Source organism: Asterias amurensis, chromosome 9, assembly GCF_032118995.1.
Source record: "Asterias amurensis chromosome 9, ASM3211899v1".
In the NCBI taxonomy this organism is placed as follows: domain Eukaryota; kingdom Metazoa; phylum Echinodermata; class Asteroidea; order Forcipulatida; family Asteriidae; genus Asterias; species Asterias amurensis.
The window spans coordinates 13116941-13139645 of record NC_092656.1 but is presented as its reverse complement, the minus strand read 5'-3'; the positions used below and the strand labels follow the sequence as shown (position 1 = coordinate 13139645).

General features: G+C 37.4%; 2 protein-coding genes across 4 annotated transcripts in view; one reads left to right on the top strand and one right to left on the bottom strand.

Annotated features, from left to right (window-relative positions):
- LOC139942032 (uncharacterized) overlaps window positions 1–16079 on the bottom strand; it is a 28123-nt gene extending 12044 nt beyond the window's left edge. For 2 of the 3 annotated variants that reach the window (XM_071938704.1, XM_071938706.1), the window contains exons 1-4: window positions 15934–16079; window positions 10843–11152; window positions 1293–1450; window positions 762–993 (exon numbers count right to left, since the gene is read on the bottom strand). In XM_071938704.1, the coding sequence (XP_071794805.1) occupies window positions 762–993; window positions 1293–1450; window positions 10843–10921 (469 nt within the window). In that variant the 5' untranslated portion in view covers window positions 10922–11152; window positions 15934–16079. The remainder of the gene's footprint in view (window positions 1–761; window positions 994–1292; window positions 1451–10842; window positions 11153–15933) is intronic. The other variant, XM_071938705.1, reaches the window with a different exon arrangement.
- A 75-nt stretch (window positions 16080–16154) lies between these two features.
- On the top strand, window positions 16155–22644 carry LOC139942033 (uncharacterized). Its single transcript, XM_071938707.1, has 6 exons — window positions 16155–16178; window positions 17181–17749; window positions 18439–18522; window positions 18857–19301; window positions 20038–20688; window positions 20890–22644. Exons 2-6 carry the CDS (start codon window positions 17183–17185, stop codon window positions 21891–21893), a joined length of 2751 nt encoding a protein of 916 aa, XP_071794808.1. The 5' UTR covers window positions 16155–16178; window positions 17181–17182; the 3' UTR covers window positions 21894–22644.
- The last annotated feature ends 61 nt before the right edge of the window (window positions 22645–22705 follow it).

The following is a 22705-nucleotide window of genomic DNA, read 5'->3' as shown; positions in this document are numbered from 1 at the left end:
CCCATGTACTACAAAGACAATTTCTCAATGTTATAGATTTCAATGGCTCATAATTGACTAATTGCAGTCGTGCATATGAGACCATCAGAATTGGTGATTAACAACCAACGCACACAGTCAAACAGACAGCATCTGGAGATACAAAGCTCGATGGCAATCATCCGTCTTTACAGAAAGGACTTAGTGGCAGAATTAACTTTATAATTACTGAGCTTCAGAATTAAGTTAATTAGTTTTTAAAAAGCAATTACCAATCACACCTTGGAAATGACTCTTAAAACAATGTTTGTGACTTTTACCGAAGGCCTCCTTATAAAGATAGTATGGTAGTACATGTAAGTATCTTGTGGGAGTTTGTTTGGTCTGACATGCCCCCTTTGATAAGAAATCAATCAAAGTTAGTAGGCAAATGTTGATTCTCCAAAACTCACCATGAGGCAAGTTATGGATTTCAAACTTCCAAGGTGTCTGTTTGTGAATGATGTGGTTGGTACCAGCTGTCACCTCACTAAATGTGGACTGATTTAAAAATCTTGATGAAAATACAGGGAAAGTTTACTGGGGTTTTCTCAATAAGTAGACACACGGTATTCAGGTGAAACTTTCTCAATGTAAATTTTATATTTCTCTGTGATGTCGCCTATAAAAACAGCATTAGGTTGGCAATAAAAATCAATCTACATGTACAGCTCTATCATGCATGTTTTTTCCTTACGAATAGCTGTTACAAATGAAAGTTAAAAGCTATTTCAACAACTTACGACCAGGTGACCTCGGCGCATCCTTCTCGCCGGCTTTCGGGATGAACAACTTTAGTTCTGACGACGGGCGCGACGAGTCTTCAGTGTCCCTTCCTGCAGACGAGCTGCTACTACTGGATAATGACCCGACACTGTTATTACTCACTGTAGAGGAAGTCATGGGATGTACCACTTGTAGCTCGGGGAGGGGTGCCAATGGTTGATGCCCCAACTTCCTCTGTGGTGCTTGCTCCTTGAAGGGTAATAAAAATAATAATAATACAAGAGTATTGACATAGTGCCTAAAGGTCGAGTCAAACTGCAGCGATAACGAGAACGATAACGATCACAACGCACAGAGGACGATTTGTATTGGTTGAATTGCTCCACGCAGAATACGCACACGCTCATTCAGCCAATGAAACACGGTTTGTTATTTTATGCATGTTGAGATACACAAAGTGAGAAGACTGGTCTTTGACTGTTACCAATAGTGTTCAGTGTCTTTCAACTGAAAAAAAAAACCCCGGATACTGGCTAGTGGAAAGGTACCTGTTGGTTGGGTTGGTGGCCGATAGGAGCTGTTTGTGCAGTGTGTTGTAGGGTAGCAGCAGAAGGCTTTTGAGGAGTGATCCTGGAAGATGCTGGGGCGTTGTTGCTTGTTAGTTGCATGTAGTCCTCCATGGCTGCAACAAGATTCCATTGCTTCCCTGTACAATAGTGAGTCAGATAATTATTATTTAGATAGTTAAGTGTATTTGTTATTGTGAATACAACCTACACATCTACCTATGGTGTAGCACAAACAAAAATTAAAGGCAGTGGACACTATTGGTAATTACTCAAAATAATTATTAGCATAAAACCTTTCTTGGTGACGAGTAATGGGGAGAGGTTGATGGTATAAAACATCGTGAGAAACGGCTCCCTTTGAAGTGCCATAGTTTTTGAGAAAGAAGTATTTTTCCACGAATTTGATTTTGAGACCTCAGATTTAGAACTTGAGGCAGGGGTCGAAATTGCCACTAGCCCGCTAGCCCGGGACTACCAGATTTACAGCCGGGCTACTGATTTTTCCAGTTTGATAGCCCGACGGGCTAGTAGAAAAATAATGCAAAAATCATCATCACAAACAAAGAACTATGTTATTGGTGTATTGTAAAGTTTGAGCCGTGACGCGAGACATAATGTGTCTTTCGGGCTACCAAAATCTAATCAGGGCTACTAAAAATGATTGGTCACTAGCCCTGCTGACTACCATGGAAATACACTTAATTTCGACCCCTGTGAGGTCTCAAAATCAATTATCCAAACGCACACAACTTCGTGTAACAAGGGTGTTTTTTTCTTTCATTATTATCTCGCAAGTTCGATGACCGATTGAGCTCAAATTTTCACAGGTTTGTTTTTTTATGCATATATGTTGAGATACACCAACTGTGAAGGCAAGTCTTTGACAATTACCAATAGTGTCCACTGCCTTTAAACTTACAATAAGTGTATCACAGATCTGGTGGACTTGTACATCATTTTTGGCCTTAATTGTGTAGTCCCATGGCCCAATTTCACACACAGCTGCACAAAAAGCAGCTAATAAGAACATCAAAACTATGCTTACCAGAATAATAAGGTCACATTACAACCCTAATTTGTGACCATGACATACATAGTACAATTTGTGACTGGTATATCCTGCTCATTTCTGCTTAGCAGTTAAAGGGTATTGTACTTTTTCCTAACAAAAAACACAGTTTGAAGATTATGATAGTAGAAAGCTTCCCTTGAAATTTTACTTACTGAGGTGCTGTAGTTTTTGAGAAATGAGTAAAAGTAATAATTTTCGTCTCAGTTTTAGCATGTAAAAACGTATTAACCAGTTATGCTATGGTTTTGGTATACTATCATAACTGGTTAAGGGGATTTACATGTATACATGCTCAAATAATTTTGGTCTCATGAGACCAAAATGATTTTGTGACTTGTTTTACTCATTTCTCAAAAACTACACAACCTTAGTTAGTAATATTCAAAGGGAAGCTTTCCACTATCATTATCTTCAAACCCTGTAAGATTAATGTAAATCTGTGGACATTTTGAAAAAGTACCAAAATCCTTTAATCAAAAGCAAAAGTTTGGGGGTTTAAAGCAGCTCTTTGAAATTGGGCCCAGACCTGTGATACACATGGCAAATTTGTGACTTTCTCTGTTGCTCTGGTCATTGGTAGGAATCCCAATTCAGTGTTCAACCAAAAAATAGTTTGGTTTTGGTGTTACAACTTTGCTCTTTGAACACTGTCTGGTTTGGTTTACATCTTACCTACCATGCCTACATTGCCTGTAACAACAAATAAAAGTACAATCTGGTACAAAGGTTGCTGTACAATGTACTGATGCAGGATGAGTTCCTCAGTCCATATACTTACCAGCAACTGTTCATTGCTCGTACCACTAAGTGACCTATCACGTCCACAGTATAAACAAAAGCAAATTTGGAGATGTTTCTGATTGATTTTTTTTTAGACAGAAACTAACACATGTTACAACTTTTTTTTATAGTGTTCGCAATAGAGATTGAGATGTACATGTACTGTAGGTCACTTCATGAAGTTACTAAGGTAAAACTTCAGATACATGTACATTGTACGTAGGTTTGGCATCACTTTGTGAAAAAAATGTACAAAATGGCAAATCCAGTGATTCGTCGTTTTTGCTAATGAAACCATTGCATATTAGTCATGTTATACACACTTGCTGAAAATGTAAAAAAGAATAAACAATATTTGAGTAAAACATTTAAAGGGTCTGTACTTTTTGTAGGACAAAAAACACAATGTCCACAGATTTACACTAAACTTACACAGTTTGAAGATAATGATAGTAGAAAGCTTTCCCGAAAATATTGCTTGCTGAGGTGCTGTAGTTTTTGAGAAATGAGTAAGACAATGTCATGAAAACAATTTTCGTCTCACTGATCATGAGACGAAAATTATTTTAGCATGTCAAAATGTATTTTCATGACTTGTTTTAATCATTTCTCAAAAATTACAGCACCTCAGCAACTAATATTTTAAGATACGTTTTCTATTATTTTCAAACGGTGTAAGTTTAATGTAAATGCGTGGACATTGTGTTTTGTGTTACAAAAAGTACCCAAATCCTTTAAAATAACTTGTAAAACAAAAATAATATTTGCAAAAATGTGTGCTTTGTGTCAGACTGCATCAGTTCGTGGTACAAGCGACAAATTTACAAACGGTGACATTTTTGGATTGTAAATATTAGAAGAAAACATTATTTTTGAGGGGGGCTTTGATGATGTTGATCATGAAAACTTCGCACTGAGTTTAACCATTTATAAGGCAAAGACCAAAACCAAGCAAAACATTGTTTCAGACTGGGCGTGGAAGGTACATGTAGTCCTTTCCATTACATCCAGCGTTTCACACACGGTTTTTATTTCTTTCTTACACTGGTGTCATAGATTGTACACTGTACATTCCATACAATTCTTTACACAGGCTGTACAGTGTACACGCAACCATTCAAAAATGTATGCAATGCCAGGTGTGTGTAAACACCTGACACACAATTATTTTCTGAAATATTTGAAAGATTTGCTCGAGTGAATCTTTTGTTACTGCTCAGTAAAGGTAATGAAAAGGAAACGCACTGTTCGGTCGGACTGACACTTTGACAAGACACACATTCTTAAAATGTACGTACATGTATGCCTAAACTATTTAAAATATCTTTCAGTTTTGTTTTAAAACATTCAAGACAACCACAACATCGGAACAGAACAAGGAAACACGGACACAATGGTGCTGTGCTAAAAAAACTGTACAACACATACATCATGTTCCTAGAGCTGCTTGTCATCAGAAAAAAAAAAAAAATTCTGCTCACCAAAATTATCATCAGATATGTGGGATGATATTTTAGCTGGTAACCTTGTTAGGGTTTGCACTTGCTCCGAGGTCAATTTTAACTTTGTGATTAAAAAAAAATACTTGTCACTCCTTTTATGAAAATGGTGAAAAACATTGACTACAGGTCTCTGACCTCACATTTTAAAATGCTGATTACTTGCGATTGCATGTATACCCTTCCAGTGCAAAGTTTGTAACAATCTAAGTTTTATCACACAAACACAATTGAGTACGTATATAAAGTAAATTTACACAAAAATTACCATGATTACAGAGATTAAAACTGAACATGAACTAATTTAAAACATGTATCAGTGTTTAGTTGAAATGAACTTTTCTCTCACTGTCACAGCACTTGTGCAGTGTACACTGCTTAAAAAAAAACTTATTCTCAATACTTGAAAAGGAAATCTATCTCATAAAAATATGGGCCTGTACATTTTTTAAGTTCCCTGAATTTGAGAGATATTTTATTGTGTAATAAGTTATAACAACATTGGACTTCTTTACAGTTAGACTGAAGGTAAACATTCCTCTTCAGCATGTTCAGACAAATGACCATTGTTGTCAATAACCAATGACAATGTTTCAAACTTCACTCTGAAAAAGTATCTTGAGAAAACAATTTTCCATCTATTTTTATGTGAGGTTAGACTGTAATTTCTTTTCCACCAGCTCCATTAAATTTGGCCCTGAACAAATTAAATGTACTGAGAATTTCAGGGCTCCAATTTACCCTGGACTCAGTGGACTGGACTACAGGCCCGAGAAGTCTGTGATTTTAGCCCCTGGACAGCACTCAAGACCCAAAACGTACAGCAGTCTTACGCTTTTCAATTGAATAAAAATAGAGGTAATATCTTAAACAGCCAATAAAGGATGATCTCAAATATATAGATATTGCAGTTTTCTAATAGCTGCAGTCCATAGGAAACATTAAAAAAAATAAAACGAGTCTCTTACCTCACTTTAAAGGCAGTGGACACTATTGGTAATTTCTCACAATAATTATCAGCTTAAACATGTTAAAACCTCACTTGGTAACGAGTAATGGGGAGAGGTTGATAGTATAAAACATTGTGAGAAACGGCTCCCTCTGAAGTGACGTAGTTTTCGAGAAAGAAGTAATTTTCCACGAATTTGATTTCGAGACCTCAAGTTTCTTGAGGTCTTGAAATCAACTATCTAAACGCACACAAGTTCGTGTGACAAGGGTGTTTTTTCTTTCATTGTTATCTCGACTGGTCTTTGACAATTACCAGTAGTGTCCACTGTCTTTAAAACAAGGTAAAAATAGGTTTTTCTCCAGAACGCTCCAAGCCAAATTTCTGAAAAACGCGGGGTCAAACAAACCCGAGCGACAAAGGAATCGTGACATCAGTGGCGGCTATTTGGTGGAAAATAGCGCCCTCAGTTTGCCAAAGCTGGAGAACTGTGTTCAAACCCAATTAGGGGAAAATCGTCACTGGCGTCAAGGGGTCATTATAATAGATTTATAAGCCGTTTTAGACTCTCGGCTGAAAAAGCCGCGCGGCCGGGTGCATTTTTGACTCGAGTTATTTATTACTAAATGCAAATTTTGAGAGTAAAATGATTATTAACCGGTATCTACGATGTCTATTTGGCCATAAAAAGGTAATAGTTCATCCTTTATTGGCTGTTTAAACACAAACAAACTATGATAAAATGTTGGCTTTGAGGCTGATAAAATACATTGTAACTTTCAAATCTCTTGATTTAAAGTTATAACCATACTTGGGGCCATTCAGAATTCTAGTCGATGTTAATTTTATTATAATGTACGTACATGTATTTCAATTTTGTTTTTGGTGGGCGGGTCAAAAGATAACTGCAAAAAGAAAATTTAAATTAAGTTTTTAGGCCTATTCAAAACTATTTTTACAAGACAAAAATACTAAGCTGGCCAATATCAGCCTGACTAAACTACAAAGTCGTTTGTTTAATCCAGGAAAAGCCATATAATATTTGCTAAAATTATTCGCTCAGTGCATCTGTACTGTACACAGAGGATACTGTAGAGAAAAAACTGCCTATTTATGTCTGAATGTTTGATTAAATGTCAACAGTCACTTTCATTCATTGTCAAATTAATCAACGCAGTACATGATGTGTGTACCCAGCAGAGAACTGTCACTGAGTGGGAGATACAGACATACCGTACATGTAAATAAACTAATAAAAATGTTTATGTCAACAACTTGAAATGTTTACATCTGGAATATTGATTCCATGAACTTGAAGTCAATGCCTGAGAATTTTGAGTCGATGATGAAAATGAGATGTTGTCATACTGTACAAATTTAATTATTTGTTTTAAACATGAGTTCAAAAATAGCCTACCTGGTACTGAATTAAAGGGTGTACATGGTGTATGTAAGATATGACTTTAAAACAAAATATAACAAATCCCAGGTGATCTTACTTATAATTGGACGTACTTTTTCAGAAATTTATTAATTATTAAAGGCACTGTACACCTTTGGTAATTTTCAAAGACCAGTGTTCTCACTTGGTGTATCCCATAAAAGCATAAAATAACAAGCCTGTGAAAATTTGGGCTCAATCGGTCATCAAAGTTGTGAGAATATGATGTAGGAAAAAACACCCTTGTTGGACGAATTTGTCTGCTTTCAGATAGGAATAAAAGACTTTTAGCTAGAAGTCTTTTATTATTTTAGTGAGAAAATATACCTCTTTCTCAAATACTACATTACATGTACTTCAGAGGCAGTCGGTTCCCACAATGTTTTATACTATCAACAGCTCTCCAATGCTCATTACCAAGTCAGTTTTTAAGATAATATTTGTTTTGAGTAACTACCAAACGTGTACCTACCCTTTAAAGGGAATCATTTCTTTAATTTGAAAGGTTTTTTATTGACATTTACTTTTAAGCAGAGTCCAAGCATTGAATAACAAGCATTTTGATGAATGTGGGACAGTGCCGGAACTCAACATGGATATAGACCTACATAAAGCAACTTGAAATGTCAAAATCTTTAATATTGATTTTATGATCTTGAAGTCATGCCTGAGAATTTTGAGTTGATAACGAATATGAGATGTTGTCATACTGCACAAATTTAATTAAAGGAAACGTTGCCTTGGATCGGTCGAGTTGGTCTTTGAAAAGCGTTTGTAACCGTTAGTTACAAAATGCATGGGTAGCTAGATGTTGTAAAAGTAGATTATAACAATGATCCACACAATCATGCCTCGAAATTGCACGGTTTTCCTTTTACCTCGTCAACTAACACGGTCTGCCATTTATGGGAGTCAAATTTTTGACTCGGGACCATAAATGGCAGACCGTGTTAGTTCGCAAAATAAAAGGAATAGCAATTTGGAGGCAAATTTGTGTGGATAATTGTAGTCTACTTTTAAAACATCTTTCCAACCATGCATTTTATAACAAATGGTTACAAACGCTTTTCATAGACCAACTCGTCTGATCCAATTCTGAAATACAGCCTACTGGAAATAAAGGAGTGTATGAAAATTCTGCATCACACATCTTAAAACAAAATATGAAAAAATCCCCAGAGAATTTACTTATTTGGACGTCATATTTTCAGAACTTTGTAATTATTAAAGGGAATTCTTTTTCAATTTGAAAGATTTTAATAACACTTTAGCAGAGTTTTAATAAAAACCATACGTAAGAGCGAAGCATTTTGATGGGGACAGTGCAGGAACTCAACAATGTGTAGGACTCAGACCACTAATGATGGTAAAATGTTTGAACATCTGAACATTATACATACGTACATGATGTAGGGGGAAAATTTGATGATAGTTACTCTATGATCACAACGTACAGTACAAATATTTGTACAGAACTTGTTGTACAAAACATAAAGTATGGTGAAATGTATGGAAGGCATAATACACACAACACAGGACGTATACAGCAAATCAAATCAGATTTATCCTTGAGCAAACAATGAACTTAATTCCAAGCCCTTTTTTTCAACCCTGAATTTTTCATTTGTACTCAACCATTGCTCATGGTCACTGATTAACAATAGACCCTACATATGACACACGTGTAGGCCTACCCTGTTAAAATATGGCTGCACTATTGGCAATATGGTGTAACTACATATTTGTGGGCATTCACACAAATCAAAATGATCTTAAAAAAATTTGACCTGGAAGTGAAAAATAAACAAACTCATTTAATTTGTAATTGAAGTCAGTTTTTGAGTTAATATTTGTTTTGAGTAATTACCAAACGTGTACCTTCCCTTTAAGGCTCACTCCTATTTCGCAGTTAACCATGTAAACACACCATGCCCAGTTTTCAGGGCCCACTTTTTAGAAGCAGAAAATACTGCTCAGCAAGTTTGCTTGCTGAGCAAAAAATGAGTGGAGAACCAGTTGCAACATTGCAAAGCAGAATTTTTGCTGTAACCAGTTTCTATCCTCAAGTAACTGTAGGTATCTCGGAAGTTTTTATGCTTATGTACATGTACGTACATGTACATGTAGGCTTCCTATAATAGCTTACTTTGTAATACTTAAATTTGACTGGGTTTTTATTTTTATTTTTTTGTTTTTCTTTCAGAAAATGTACTGTTCACTAAAAAAAACAGGTTAGCAATTGTTATGTTTCATATAATTAAAAAAAATATATAGTTGCTGAAAATATCCACAATACACTTTTGACTTTTGTACAGGTGCAATCAGTTTTGTCAGTGGAAATAAACTGTTATCTCTCAGCACAAATACCCTGCTGGATTTGCATGCCTAAACGGGAATTTAGCAGATTTTCAGAGTTTACACTGTAAAGTAAGTTGTACTAGTATGCAGACATGTGTGCCAAAAGTTCGCCGCTAGTGGAAGCTTTTCTTATGCCGCACAAAATATGGTTTTGTTTGCATCGTCATATTATGTGTAAATTCACATTTAAATTCACCTGGAAACATATTTTTTTTCTTTCTTCAAACATTAGAGTATATGTTTCTGAACAATAAAATACTTTTTTTGAGTAATTTTTTTTCAACGATTTATATGTTTAACAAAATAAATAAAGTTGTGTGGGGGTGACTCCGCCTACCCCTTTTGTGACGTCAATCGAGGCAGACATTGCCTCGATTGAACATCGAACACACGTACGTGCAAGTACATTCAAGTCCTAGTCGTGAGTTTGTACGTTTCAAAAAAGTTTTTTTTGTGTGCGTTTTTCCGGCAATGTTGACCAGGTGTATTGCTGCTGTATGCAGCAAAACAACTAAAGACATGAAAGATGGGGGCAGTTTGCAAGTCTTTCCCAGCGTTTGCAGCAAACACTTCGAGCCGTTGTGCTTCGAGAATCCGGAATACACTACACATTTTGACATGAAGAGATTCTTTTCTAAAACATGACGCCATCCCAACAATTTTTCCAGCTAGTGGGGAAGTCGAGGAAGGTACCTGAAAGACGTAATGAACCTAAAGGAGCATTTCCCTAACGTGAAAAAAATCAGGTATTGTTTCAACTTTGAGTGCATGTTTTTAGCTTGCGCCAAGCATCACTATCTTGTGTTGGCACTGCACGCGGTTCATTGCACCTCGATTGACGTCACGAACAGCGCCCTCTCGGGTCGGGCTTATTTTCAAATTTGTAAATAACATGAAAACTATTTTTTTTAAACCTTAGTTAATTGTTTATTCATGTTCCACACATCAAAACACATATTTTAGTGACAAAAGCTTTATTTTGACAAAATACCACTTCCAGGTGACTTTAACACAGAGCACATACACAGCTCTCGGTGTTGAGCATGTTGAGTCACGTCTGTTCGATAATAATGAATACAAAACAGGTAACTGGTACGTAGCATGCGACTGGTACGTATTATGTGAACGTTCACTCAAAAAGATTAGGCCTACCCGCTCCTCCCCAGTTACTCTACTCCGCCCACACAAAATTAATTCCTTTCACAATGAAAATAATTTTACAGACACCTGTGAATGCTGAAATAAACATGAATCAAAAGCAACGAATTGAGTACCTGCAAGAAGATCTGAGGCCAGACCAGGTTCACTCACAAAGGACCCCAATCCTCCCCAATTCATGAAGTTAGGCCTACAGATAGTAGCAAGTAAAATGTTTTACAGACACGTATGGCCTAAACCTGTGAATGCTGAAATAAACAAATCAAAGCTACCTGCAAGAAGATCTTGGGCCAGACCAGGTTCGGCTCCAGTCACCTCCACAAACCGTGCAAGGATAGATCTGCGATCCATGGCTGTCCAATACAACCAACCAATCTAATCAAGTCATGCACAGATCCAACGTCACGTACACAGAAACTCCAATTGACGAGCTGGCTGTCCTGACTGGGGAGGGGTAGGCCTTGACCAACCAACATCCAGCCTCTCTCATTCCACTAGTTAGCCGTCTTACTGGATGTCAAATTGCGCTTCTGTACGAGTTTTCCCACTTTAGGTGCTGTATTTCATTAAAGAAATCAGCTGCTGTGGTAATGACAGAGAATTGTTTAAATTATTCAAGGTCTAAGAAATTCATCAACTGCACGGGCTGAATTTTTTTTTTTTAGTCTTTAAAAAGACTTTCCAGTTGAAATAAAATTGTAGTGCTGAGTGCTGCAGGATGGGAGGGGTTGGGATTTATCAATAATCAGGCATAAATATTGAGTCAAGGCCATTGCCTCTTCTCGCCCTGACTCTATTTTCTCAAAGAGGTTTCAAAGTTATCTGTGCCGTCTAGTGCCATCCCGAAGGAAATTTCAAGGAAATTTCATAATGGTCATCAACATATTTTATGTTACCAGGTAGAAATTTAATTTGGGCGTTGTACATGTATGTAATTGTAATGCTGTAGAACTCATTTTCTAAGCATAGAAAAAATATTTCTGATAATTTCACAACATTTTCATAATAAATTAATCACAAATCACAAATTGTTCCCTGAAAAAAAAGGATATAAATCATCGTTAATTAACAAGTATATTATATGCATGCCATGCACTACATGCAGAGCCTTGATCCAGCCCACAACAAACCAGGAACAGCAATCCAGGATGAACAGGTGAAGTGCACATGACTTGTCAGATATTAACATGATTAAAGGCAGTGGACACTATTGGTAATTGTCAAAGACTATCCTTCACAGTTGGTGTATCTCAACATGCATTTAAAATAACAAACCTGTGAAAATTTGAGCTCAATCTGTCATCAAACTTGCAAGATAATAATGAAAGAAAAAAACACTACTGTCACACGAAGTTGTGTGCGTTATGGTTGATTTCGAGACCACAAGTTCTAAATCTGAGGTCTCGAAATCAAATTCGTGGAAAATTACTTCTTTCTCAAAAAATATGGCACTTCAGAGGGAGCCGTTTCTCACAATGTTTTATACCATCAACCTCTCCCTATTACTCGTCACCAAGAAAGGTTTTACGCTAATAATTATTTTGAGTAGTTGCGAATAGTGTCCACTGCCTTTAATGCACAAAAACTAATATTGATGTCTTACGCCAATTACTGAGGGTGTCACTTGATTTCGCCATATAGAAATTACACAGAATTGTTTGTGTCATAATGGTATTGTAAAGGAAGAAAAAGGGGCACGCCAGTCAACCACTGAGGAATAAACTCTCCCTGAGTCGACACACTGACAGTCAAGCTATCCAAGTTCTATTTGATAAACAACTTCTTTTTTCTTCTTTTTTTCCTGCAAAGAATAGCCTATTTCGAAGCTTACAAGTCTTTGTAGTATCAATTTAATGGAAGCTATACGCCCTACCTACAGTAGTATATGTTTCAAATAAAATGACAAAAAAATGAAATTCAATTAATTCCCTTGCATGCCTGGCTGCTAAATCTCAACCAATGTGACTTTGTCATTGTTTTTAAACCATGAAATTAACACTGTTAACACTGTTAACAGCCAGTCTACATGTAGAGCAAGTATGTGGATCAATATTCTCAGGGTTTGTGAAAACCAAAACAAAAGCCTCCAGACTTATCACAACACATCTCTTCTCCTTTAAAGGCAGTGGACAGTCACTATTGGTAGTTACTCAAAATAACTATATTACATGTATATGTAGCATAAAACTTTACTTGGTAGTGAGTAATGAGGAGCTGTAGTATAAAACGTTGTGAGAAATGGCTCCCTCTAAGGGGGTAAGGTAGTTTTTGCGAAAGATTTTCCACGAATTTGATTTCGAGACCTCAGAATTACATTTTGAGGTCTTGAAATCAAGCATCTGAAAGCACACAACTTCGTGAGACAAGGGTGTTTTTTTTTTTCATTATTATCTCGCAACTTCAACGACCAATTGAGCTCAAATTTTTACAGGTTTGTTACTTTATGATATTGTTAAGATACACCAAGTGAGACTGGTCTTTGACAATTACCAAGTGTCCAGTGTCTTTAAAAACAAAGCTTTATCGATGTCAATACACATATTTATTATTATCAAACCATATTATTTTTATTATCACTCTCGCCTAAGATCGATTTAGTACTTTTAAATTATTTCATGAAACATGAGTTAGCTACAATGTAGCACAACCTGTTTCCTCATTAATAATTACCACTAAGTTGACTCCAGTCTACATGGTCTAGCCTGTTGTCATAGCAGTCAATGGAAGCTTTTAACTACCCATGGAGGTCAGTTCAGCTAGCATTGTCATCAAATCATTTGTTTGTGACAATTTACAAATAACAGCCAGTCAATTGACTTTTCAGTAACTGATTCAATGATGGGATAATTGGCTACCCTTAGACACAATGTACAATGTTCATGCCATGCATGATAGATTTACATTACAATATTACACAACAATGTCCAGGAGATTGGGGTTGAACAAAGAATTGACTGGAGTGGGATTCGAACCAACGACCTTTGGATTAACGTGCCAGCGCTCTACCAAACTGAGCCATCTTGCCCTATCTGGCGGTGTCCCTATTTTGTCAATATCTTTGTTCGGGGGTGCCAGTCAGAAGCCATACAACCGTTAACTGCCATGTAGCCAGGGATCACACCCAAATTATGATACAACCTGGGAAGCGATAGCCAGGGTTGTTTTTCTTCCAATATTGTATCTCGCAACTTCGACGATCAATTGAGTTCAAATTTTCACCATTTTATTTTGTGCCTATGTTGAGATTTAAAATAATAACAAGATTCACAATAGGCAGAGTATCTATACCACAAACTCTTGAGAAAGCATAAATTACATAATTTACATACATAGCTTAAAGGGAGTGTACACTATTGGTAATTACTCAAAATAATTATTAGCATAAAACCTTTATAGGTGAAAAGTAATGGGGAGAGGCTGATGGTATAAAACATTGTACGAATTTGATTTCTAGACCTCAAGTTTAGAACTTGAGGTCTCGAAATCAACCATCTAAACGCACACAACTTCGTGTGACAAGGGATGTTTTTTCTTTCATTCTTATCTCGCAAGTTCGATGACCGATTGAGCTCAAATTTTCACAGGTTAGTTATTTTATGCATATATGTTGAGAAACACCAACTGTGAAGGCTAGTCTTTGACAATTACCAATAGTGTACACTGCCTTTAACTGCTTACCAACCCAATGGACCCATGGCATGTGATATAATTAATTTATGCAATATTATTCTACAAAGAGAAAACACTTTACAATAGAGCAATAAATGTATGCAAAAAAAAAAAACATTAAAATTAAAAAGGCCTTCAGCATTTGCGAAATTTGTCTATTATTTTACAAAAGAGTTAAGGCAGTGGACACTATTGGTAATTACTCAAAATAGTTGTCAGCATAAAAAGTTACTTGGTAACAAGCAATCAAGCAATGGAGAAATGTTTTAAAGTAGTTTTTGAGAAAGAAGTAATTTTCCACTAAAATGTTTGAATTTGATTTCGAGACCTCAGAATTAGATTTTTAGGTCCCCAAATCAAGCATCTGAAAAGCACACAACTTTAGTGACAACCAAGTAAAATAAATAACATGTTGCTCGTCCCCACCCACCTCAATTTTGTTGTTATTTTGTTATTTAGAAAAAAAAGAAAAAAAGGGGGGAAAAAAAGGGGAGAAAAAAAAGGAAAAAAAGAAAAGCTATTTCAAATAGTACCCTTCATTTTTAGTGAGCAATTTCATCATCTTTCTTACATGTGCATGTCGGCCTAAAAAAATGCTTTCACAACGCATAATGAGATAATGAGAAACTCATATACTTTGAAACGTTTTGCCCTTCATCATGTTCATGTTTGCATGCCACAGTTCTTTGCACCAGGACAGGATGCCACACACACAGAATAACTTTGGAGCTAAAGCAAGAATAACTCTTTGGAAAGAATAACAATGTATCGAAATGGACATAGAAACACACACGGAATTTGAGGACATACAGAACATACTCATAAAACCATAAAACCATCTTCAAATACGATATGGCGGCCATCTTAGACATGGTGGCCATCTCGAAAAATTGAAAATAACAAATAACAAGGACCTCCCTCACCAACTTTTTCAAAAAGTCCGGACGAGCAACATGTTATTTATTTTACTTGGCCTTACAACATGTACAAGAAGTAGAACAAGGTCCCAGGTCACAAAGAGGTGGCCCTAAACTACTCCTAGAACTATTTCGGTTTCGTCCGCTATCGTCTCCCGTAACAACAATAGCAGACGAAACCGAAATAGTTCTAGGAGTAGGCCTACGGCCTAAACCATGTAAACTAAGTTCCAAACCAACCAATCAGGAATGGCAACACACCATCAACAGGCCTGATACTTCACGGAGGCAACGGAGGCGATTGTCATCGCCTTGGTGCCCTTGAAATACTCCACTAGAAATTTGCAATTTCCTCTTTAACTTTGGGTGCCCTTTGCCAAAGAGAAAATGCCTTGGTGCCCTTGCCCTTTCAAAAACGAAACATAGGACCATACACTAACAGCCCTGCATCAAGTTCACTTCCATGCTTTTTTTAAACCATAAAATTCACATTATTGTTACATTATATTAATGCTTTCTTAATGGCTGCACTAAATTTGGGGCTGCGACGGCCATTTCCCACCAATTATTGATTAAGTTAACCATGAAGATGTACAACCACTGTCTGACTGTATCCGCGGTGTGGCTGTGGTGGTGTGATTGTGGTATGCAGACAGTGACACTTACATTACAAGGCTGTCAACATGGAATTCGTCAACATCATACAAGATACATGGTGGCAAAACAAAAAAGTAGCAAACTGAAAAGTTATCAAGTTTTTTAAGTAATGTGACTTACACACTTGCCCAAGAAGGTTGGCAGTTCTTGTACTCTGTAGGATATGGAGACATTAAGGCTTACTCAAATGACCACAAATTTACATTTAGACACAAAATATCGAATTTTAATCCTGGTTTGAAATGAACACCGAAGTTCACGTCAAGTCATGTTGACATTTACTGCATGCATTGGATTTAGGTCTGCCGCTTGGTGGCGGTAGACTAGAAAAAATGAGGCAATCCGCAATCGTCGTCTGCAAAAAGGTGTGTATTATTAAACATTTGTGTCGTTATTTTTTCTTTTCTCTTGTTTCTTGGTTTCATCAACTGATATTCATTTTTTCAAAATGGAATTACCGCATTGCATTGTGCCAAGAGTGGGAACGAGGGAAGTAAGGACATAACATTGAATTGATGCCTGTGAGTGTGACACAAGTGGAACACGAAAGATTGATCTGTGTCAAAACGGAGGGATAACTTTCCGTATGGCGCCACCACTTTTTCACTCATTTTTACAAAAAGGGATATATCAATCAGGTAAATTAGATACTATATTATTTGATTTCGAATGAAAAAGTGGTGGCGCCATACGGAAACTTTTCCGAACATACAATTCCACTATCCAATTCACTTTATTTCAAGATCCAAACAAATAAACAAAACACCTGGGTAGTGAATACAGAATTGTGTTTTAGAAAAATACAAGCAAATGGAACAATGACAATGAGTAAATAACAAATGATAACATAATTAATACATTTACAAGCAAAAAAGGTAAAATATAAATTACGGAAAAACAAAACCAAATAAAACCAAACCAGAGCACAAGGTGACGGAGTTGGAGTATACCCTGCAATTGAGTTGGAGAGGGCCCACAGCAAAGCTTGTCGAGTGGACCCCCTACGCGTTGTCTGCAATGGAGGAGTTGAACCTGGGCTAGTTGATACCATCATCCATGCATTCTGTTTATTTCATTTTTTAATTCAAAGGAGAGGAATCTTTAATGTTTGGCAAGTAGAAAATGTATACAGTACTTCGTATAGGGGTTGTTTACATTGCGCGCAGTGGTCCCCCCCCCCCCCCAATGGCTCGTATTCAAGTCCTGTACTTACTAGTTGCGATAACGTAACCCTTCTGCCGTCGGGAGGAGGGTTACGTTATCGCAACTATGTTCACATACTAGAACATGACAGTGTTAAACAGGATGCAAATTTATTTAAATTATTCCCTGGTTATCATTATCAAATACTTCTTAATTTTCTGAAGATATGGAGAGATGTGAAATCAAAGAGCTCTACAGGCGGCTTCAAGATGAAGAGTGTGTCTGTTACCTGATTGAGGAGAGAAGAGAAACTCTCAGAAAACTTTCTTCTTTTGCCCTCTGGGTTGATGGACTATCTAAGGATGTGAAGACGGATCCTTCAAGATGGACTCCAAAAGAAGAGAGGGAGGAAGCCACTGGGGATGAAATCAACAGATCTGAAGATGATCAGGACAAACAGGAGGTTGCTTCTTCTCACTTATTGGAAAAATCGCACACAAGATGCTTTCCAGAGGGAGGGATGGCAATTGATCAAACAGCAAGGCCAGCGTCTCAAAGTAGCGGATCATCACTCTGTATCATTAGTCATCATACACAAAGTGAAGAACTAGTAGGAAAGTCTCCCATATTCTTGGAAAGAAAACAGGGGTCGTCATCGTTTTCTTCACCATCTCGAGACAGACTGCTCCTGTGCCTTACAGTTTGCAAGGAGTTGTTTGAGGTAGATGCTTCTTGTGAGTGGGTGTATACCCTTCAGCAAGAGATGATCAGCAGAGGTTTACTGGATGATTTGGTAAATGATGAAATTACTAGGAACACGTTGCCTTGGATCGGTCGAGTTGGTCTTTGAAAAGCGCTATGAACCGTTTGTTATAAAATTGGTATGGTTAGAAAGATGTTGTAAAAGTAGAATACAATGATCTACACAAATATGCCTCGAAATTGCGTGGTTTTCGTTTTACCTCGTCGACAAACATGGTCGGCCATTTATGGGGGTCAAAAATTTGACTCCCATAAATGGCCGACCGTGTTAGTTCGCGACGTAAGATGGAAACCGTTCAATTTTGAGTGATACTTGTGTGGATCATTATATTCTACATTTAAAAGATCTTTCTAACCATGCATTTCATGACAAATGGTTTCAAACGCTTTTCATAGACCAACTCGTCCGATCCAAGGCAACGTGTTCCTTTAAAGAAAGTTCTAATAATTTGAAACAGCAACACAGCACAGAGCTGTTCTCTTTCTAAAAAGGCCTGATAAATTCAACATTTGTTTTATGTCAAGCATGTAAAGTAAACAAGGAAAAACAAACAGCTTTCTTTAATAATTCGTTCAGATTTGCCAAATACAATGCAAAGTGTCTGTTTTGTTTTAAAAATGTGTAAACTTGTTGTACCATGTGTACAGAGCACTGTTCCTGTGCCCTGTTGTTGTTTGACAAATTTGATTGAAATGTTTTCTTTTTCTGTGTTTATGCAGGGGTTACTGATGAAGTCTGAGGATAGACTTGTTGCTTTTATGACATGTAAGATGCTGACAGCTGTTCTTCCGGCGTCTAAAAAGGTACATCTGACTCCATTATTTCAAGAAGTTGGGTAAATACGGTCAATCAGGGCTGGCACATACATGTACTGTGTATACAGTATGCAAGGTTGATACTGAAGTTTTGGGATTTGAGATCAGCAAAATTTCACTCAACCATTAACCAAAGTAAAACATTGAAACTCTGAATAATAAACAGTCATAACTCCAAGTTTTCTTTAATTTTTGTTTTAAGAAAAGGGGCACTTTTAAAATTAAATTTGTGTTGGTAGATGTTGTTTAATTACAGGATGTGCCACCAATATAGAAGCTTTGTATACAATTTTCATGTGATTTTCTTTTTTCAATTCTCTAGGAGATGGTCACTGCTGTTTTGAAGGGGCATCTTCTCCGATGCCTTGCGACCATCAATGCTTGTAACCAAAGCTTCTTCCTGGTCGAACAAGATAATCCAGATGATTCAAACAAAATAAACCCACCTAAGGAGGTCAATCAGTGTCAGAATAATCAAGGTCAGGTTGAGGCATGCCAGGATAATCTGAGTCAAGTTAACCCAATTCAAGTTGACCTGGGTCAACAAAATAACCCTACCCATAGTGACTCGTTACTAAATATGAGTCGGGGCCATGACACTCAAATCCAGGTCAATCCTGGTCAAATCAACCATGCAATCTTTACCTTTGACCTTGTAAGGTTACTCCTCATCAAAAGGTCTTCTATGGACAGCCCTCATCTGAAAGTTTTCAGCAGTAGCCAAAGATGCAAAAGAAGAGCGACACCTACGGCAGGTGATGAACAAGGTAAATATTTACAACCCCCCCCCCCTCCTCATCCACAAGCCACAACCTCATCAGATAAATTTGAGTGTTATATGCTAGTGGAGCCCTCTCTTTCCCAAAAGATGTAAGACTGGTTTGCTGATTTTAAGGGAAGGTACGCATTTGGTAATCACTTTTGACTTTTGAAATTAGTGGCAAAAAAATACTTACTTGCAGTTTAGAGGTATAGCAGTTTTTCATAGAATAAAGCATTTGAGAGACACTTCACCTCAAAGTAGTGTGGTTATGGAATGAGATATCAGTTGCATCTGAGACTCTGAACAAATATTTCTCAGTTTGTGTTTTCCAGTACTAGAGATTGTTCTTCATGTGATGACATAACGACTCGGGATTTTCAGCGATATTTAAAAAGCGCTACCAACTTTCCAAATGAAATAATAATAATGGGAGACTTTGGAATGCTAGGTGGTAGCACACTTACCAGGTAAATCTCCATTGTTTACGTAGTTCTGAGCCTGCGCACATTACCAAGAACAATGGATTTTACCAGGTAAGTCTGCTTCCACCAAACGCCCTAACGTCTCCCGTTATGTTAGTTTTATTGTGTACATTTATACAATAGAATTTAAACAATTAAACAGTTCCACAAACCAAAGGTATACTTTAAAATGCCAGGGGAGTCCATTGTATTCCCAAAACATTGATGACTGATTTACTGATTTAAAATGATTATATTTTATAACATTGACTTTTCCAGGTTTCCAGGCAGAAGTGTTACATCTCCTCTACACGCTTGTTCCAGACATCGTCCTATCATTTCTACCAGCAGTCACAGCGACACACCAAGGTTTATTGGCTGCTGTTATCAGCTCCAATAAAACAACTTCACTGATTCTGGCCTCATTTCTTGATCTAACTCATTCACTGTTCAAAGGCGGACCTGGTGAACCACAGTGGCATAACTTCACCTTCAAGATACTCCCACTTCTAATGAACCTCCTCAAGAAATATAACAATGATCTCATTGTCTTAAAGAAACTGCTGGATATTCTCACAGTAAGCATGAACCAATCAGCTGAAGGAAAAACACAATCGATCCAATCACAGCCAAGCATGAAAAATCTCGACATGCAACCCGGTGAACATTTAGTCACTATAGCAACATCATTTGTTGATATGATTGTTGAAGACTGCATTTTAGATGACATTCCATACAGGAGTGGACCAGTTGGATTTGGAGGTGGGGATTTTCATTCCTCATCAGGCATGTCAGGTGATGATGCTGCAGAAGGTACAGAGTGTGGGGACCGAACTTTGTTAAGGAAACTCTGCAGAGTGACACTATCCTCCTTGAAGATTCTTGTAGCACACAAGTGTGAACACTCAGAGATGATCCTGAATGAAGCAGGTATGTGTAATTTGAAAATCAAAAATCCAGAAAAAAACGGTGAGATTTCATTTAATTTTTAATTTTTTTTACTCTGAAAAGCAGTTTTAATCATTAGCCCCCAAAATACATGGAGAGAAGACAAAGACTTGGGCATGTTTTCACTCAGCCTTAAAGGATTTCCTAAATAATAAACTGAGCTTAAATTATTTTCTTTTTCAGAAATCAGTAAGTGCTTCCAGACTTTATCGATGTACATCTGCGGCAAGCTGAACCTTCCCCTCATATCCAAGCCTCCAAGCTGGATCTTCAATCTCTTTGCTGAACAGGATGACTGTCTCATTTGGGTCATGCTCTGTGTATTAAACATCCATCGGTCCCTCCATGTCCTCGAACCTCTGTACCCTCTCTTAAAGGATCAACTCAACCCTCATAAGATCTTCATTGGTTTCTTGGAGACGGTGGCGTATGATCCCAGTGTGCTGTTGGATCTGCTCATATCATCCGAGACGCCTTTTCTTGAGTATTTAGTGCAGTATCTCCACACGGTCATCAGAGACTGGGAGGTGTTTTACCAGTCCCATCTAGAAGTGGGATCAGTGGGTTCGGGATTACATCTACACTCGGAGCAAGTCACCTTGAATGAAAATGAAGATGATGTAAGTGATGATGAATTAGTTACAGATAACTTGACGGTTTGCACAAGCCAGGTATCAGACATGACAGAGGGAAATGATAATAGCGGATATGGAAGCCGCATAGATACTGAACTGAAAGGTTCACCACGACCTAAACGGATGAAAACGGATATCCAAAGAACAGTCACTTACATAGATCAAAATCGTCATGACACAGACAGTAACGCCTTGACTATGTTGGATAAGTCTCCAGATATAAACAGTTCAACGTCTCCTACCGACTCAAACATAAGCCAACCAAATAAATTCAGGGATCAAATTGAAGATCAAATCTCATTGGATGTCTCTGATCATGGGATCAAAGTCTCAAATCAAGAACTTGAAGGATCTCTTGAAGATGTGATGACCACACTGATTAGATTACGCTTCTTGATCGAGAGGATTAGTGGCCGGGATTTATTCCCGTATCCCATCGCGCCATTGTTGCGACTACTGGAGCGGGTTGAGGACATGTATGATGATATGGGTTCTACCTCGCCGAGTGCAGACCATGTGGGGGTTAGCACTGACCAAGCCTCCAAGCGGTAATATGGCTCAATAGAAACCCCCTCAAACTTCACTTCTGTAAAGCTTGTTAAGATTAAGCCTGGTTCATACTTCCTGCAAATGCAAATGCGATACCAGTTTTGACGTCACAGCCCCGTTTTCGCTGCAATTACTTCGCAGGTGTTGAGCACATTTCAACTGATGCAAATTATTTGTTTCGAATTTGTGATGTCAAAATTCGCTTCGCATTCGCAGGAAGTATGAACCAGGTTTTAGTCAGAAATACAATCCTCTTGTTGCAACCCCCCCCCCCCAATAAAAAAAAGAGGCAGAAACTGCCAAACAAACAAAACTTTTGTAAGGAGTTTTTCAGCTTACTATGGAACTGAATAAAAAGAAAAAGAGGAAATACATGTAAGCAGATTAGCTGAAAAGTGTAATGCCCGTTTGATGGTTCATACAGTAACGTGGTTTCAAACAATTTTTAGCACAACAAAGTTTTTCATTTCGTGATATTGACAGTTGAAGTCATCGTGTTGTGGTCAAGCATTGACTCGCGCTCTGGTTGTCTCTGATCTGTATGTACACGTGTTGGTTCGAGTTCCGGTCATGACACTTGTGTCCTCGAGTAAGACACTTAAATGTTGTTGCCTTGTCCTTTGGATGGGATGTAAAGCCATTCGTCCTATGTGTTGTACATATACTGCACACAAGAACCAAAATATTATTCAGAGAAAGGGTTTTACACCACGTTTTCTGGTGTAATTGGCTGCAAAATGTGCAGCATCTCAATGTTAAATGTCAAGCCGATACTTTGTAAAAAGGGTCTTATTATTCCAAAGTTAAGCACATAT

What these genes read in the sequence shown, in the direction of transcription:
- LOC139942033 (XM_071938707.1), top strand. Translation starts at nt 17,183, where the DNA reads ATGGAGAGATGTGAAATCAAAGAGCTCTACAGGCGGCTTCAAGATGAA. An exon ending in TTCTTCCGGCGTCTAAAAAG is followed by an intron (nt 18,523 to 18,856) that starts GTACATCTGACT and finishes TCAATTCTCTAG; the next exon opens with GAGATGGTCACTGCTGTTTT. An exon ending in GATGATCCTGAATGAAGCAG is followed by an intron (nt 20,689 to 20,889) that starts GTATGTGTAATT and finishes TTTCTTTTTCAG; the next exon opens with AAATCAGTAAGTGCTTCCAG.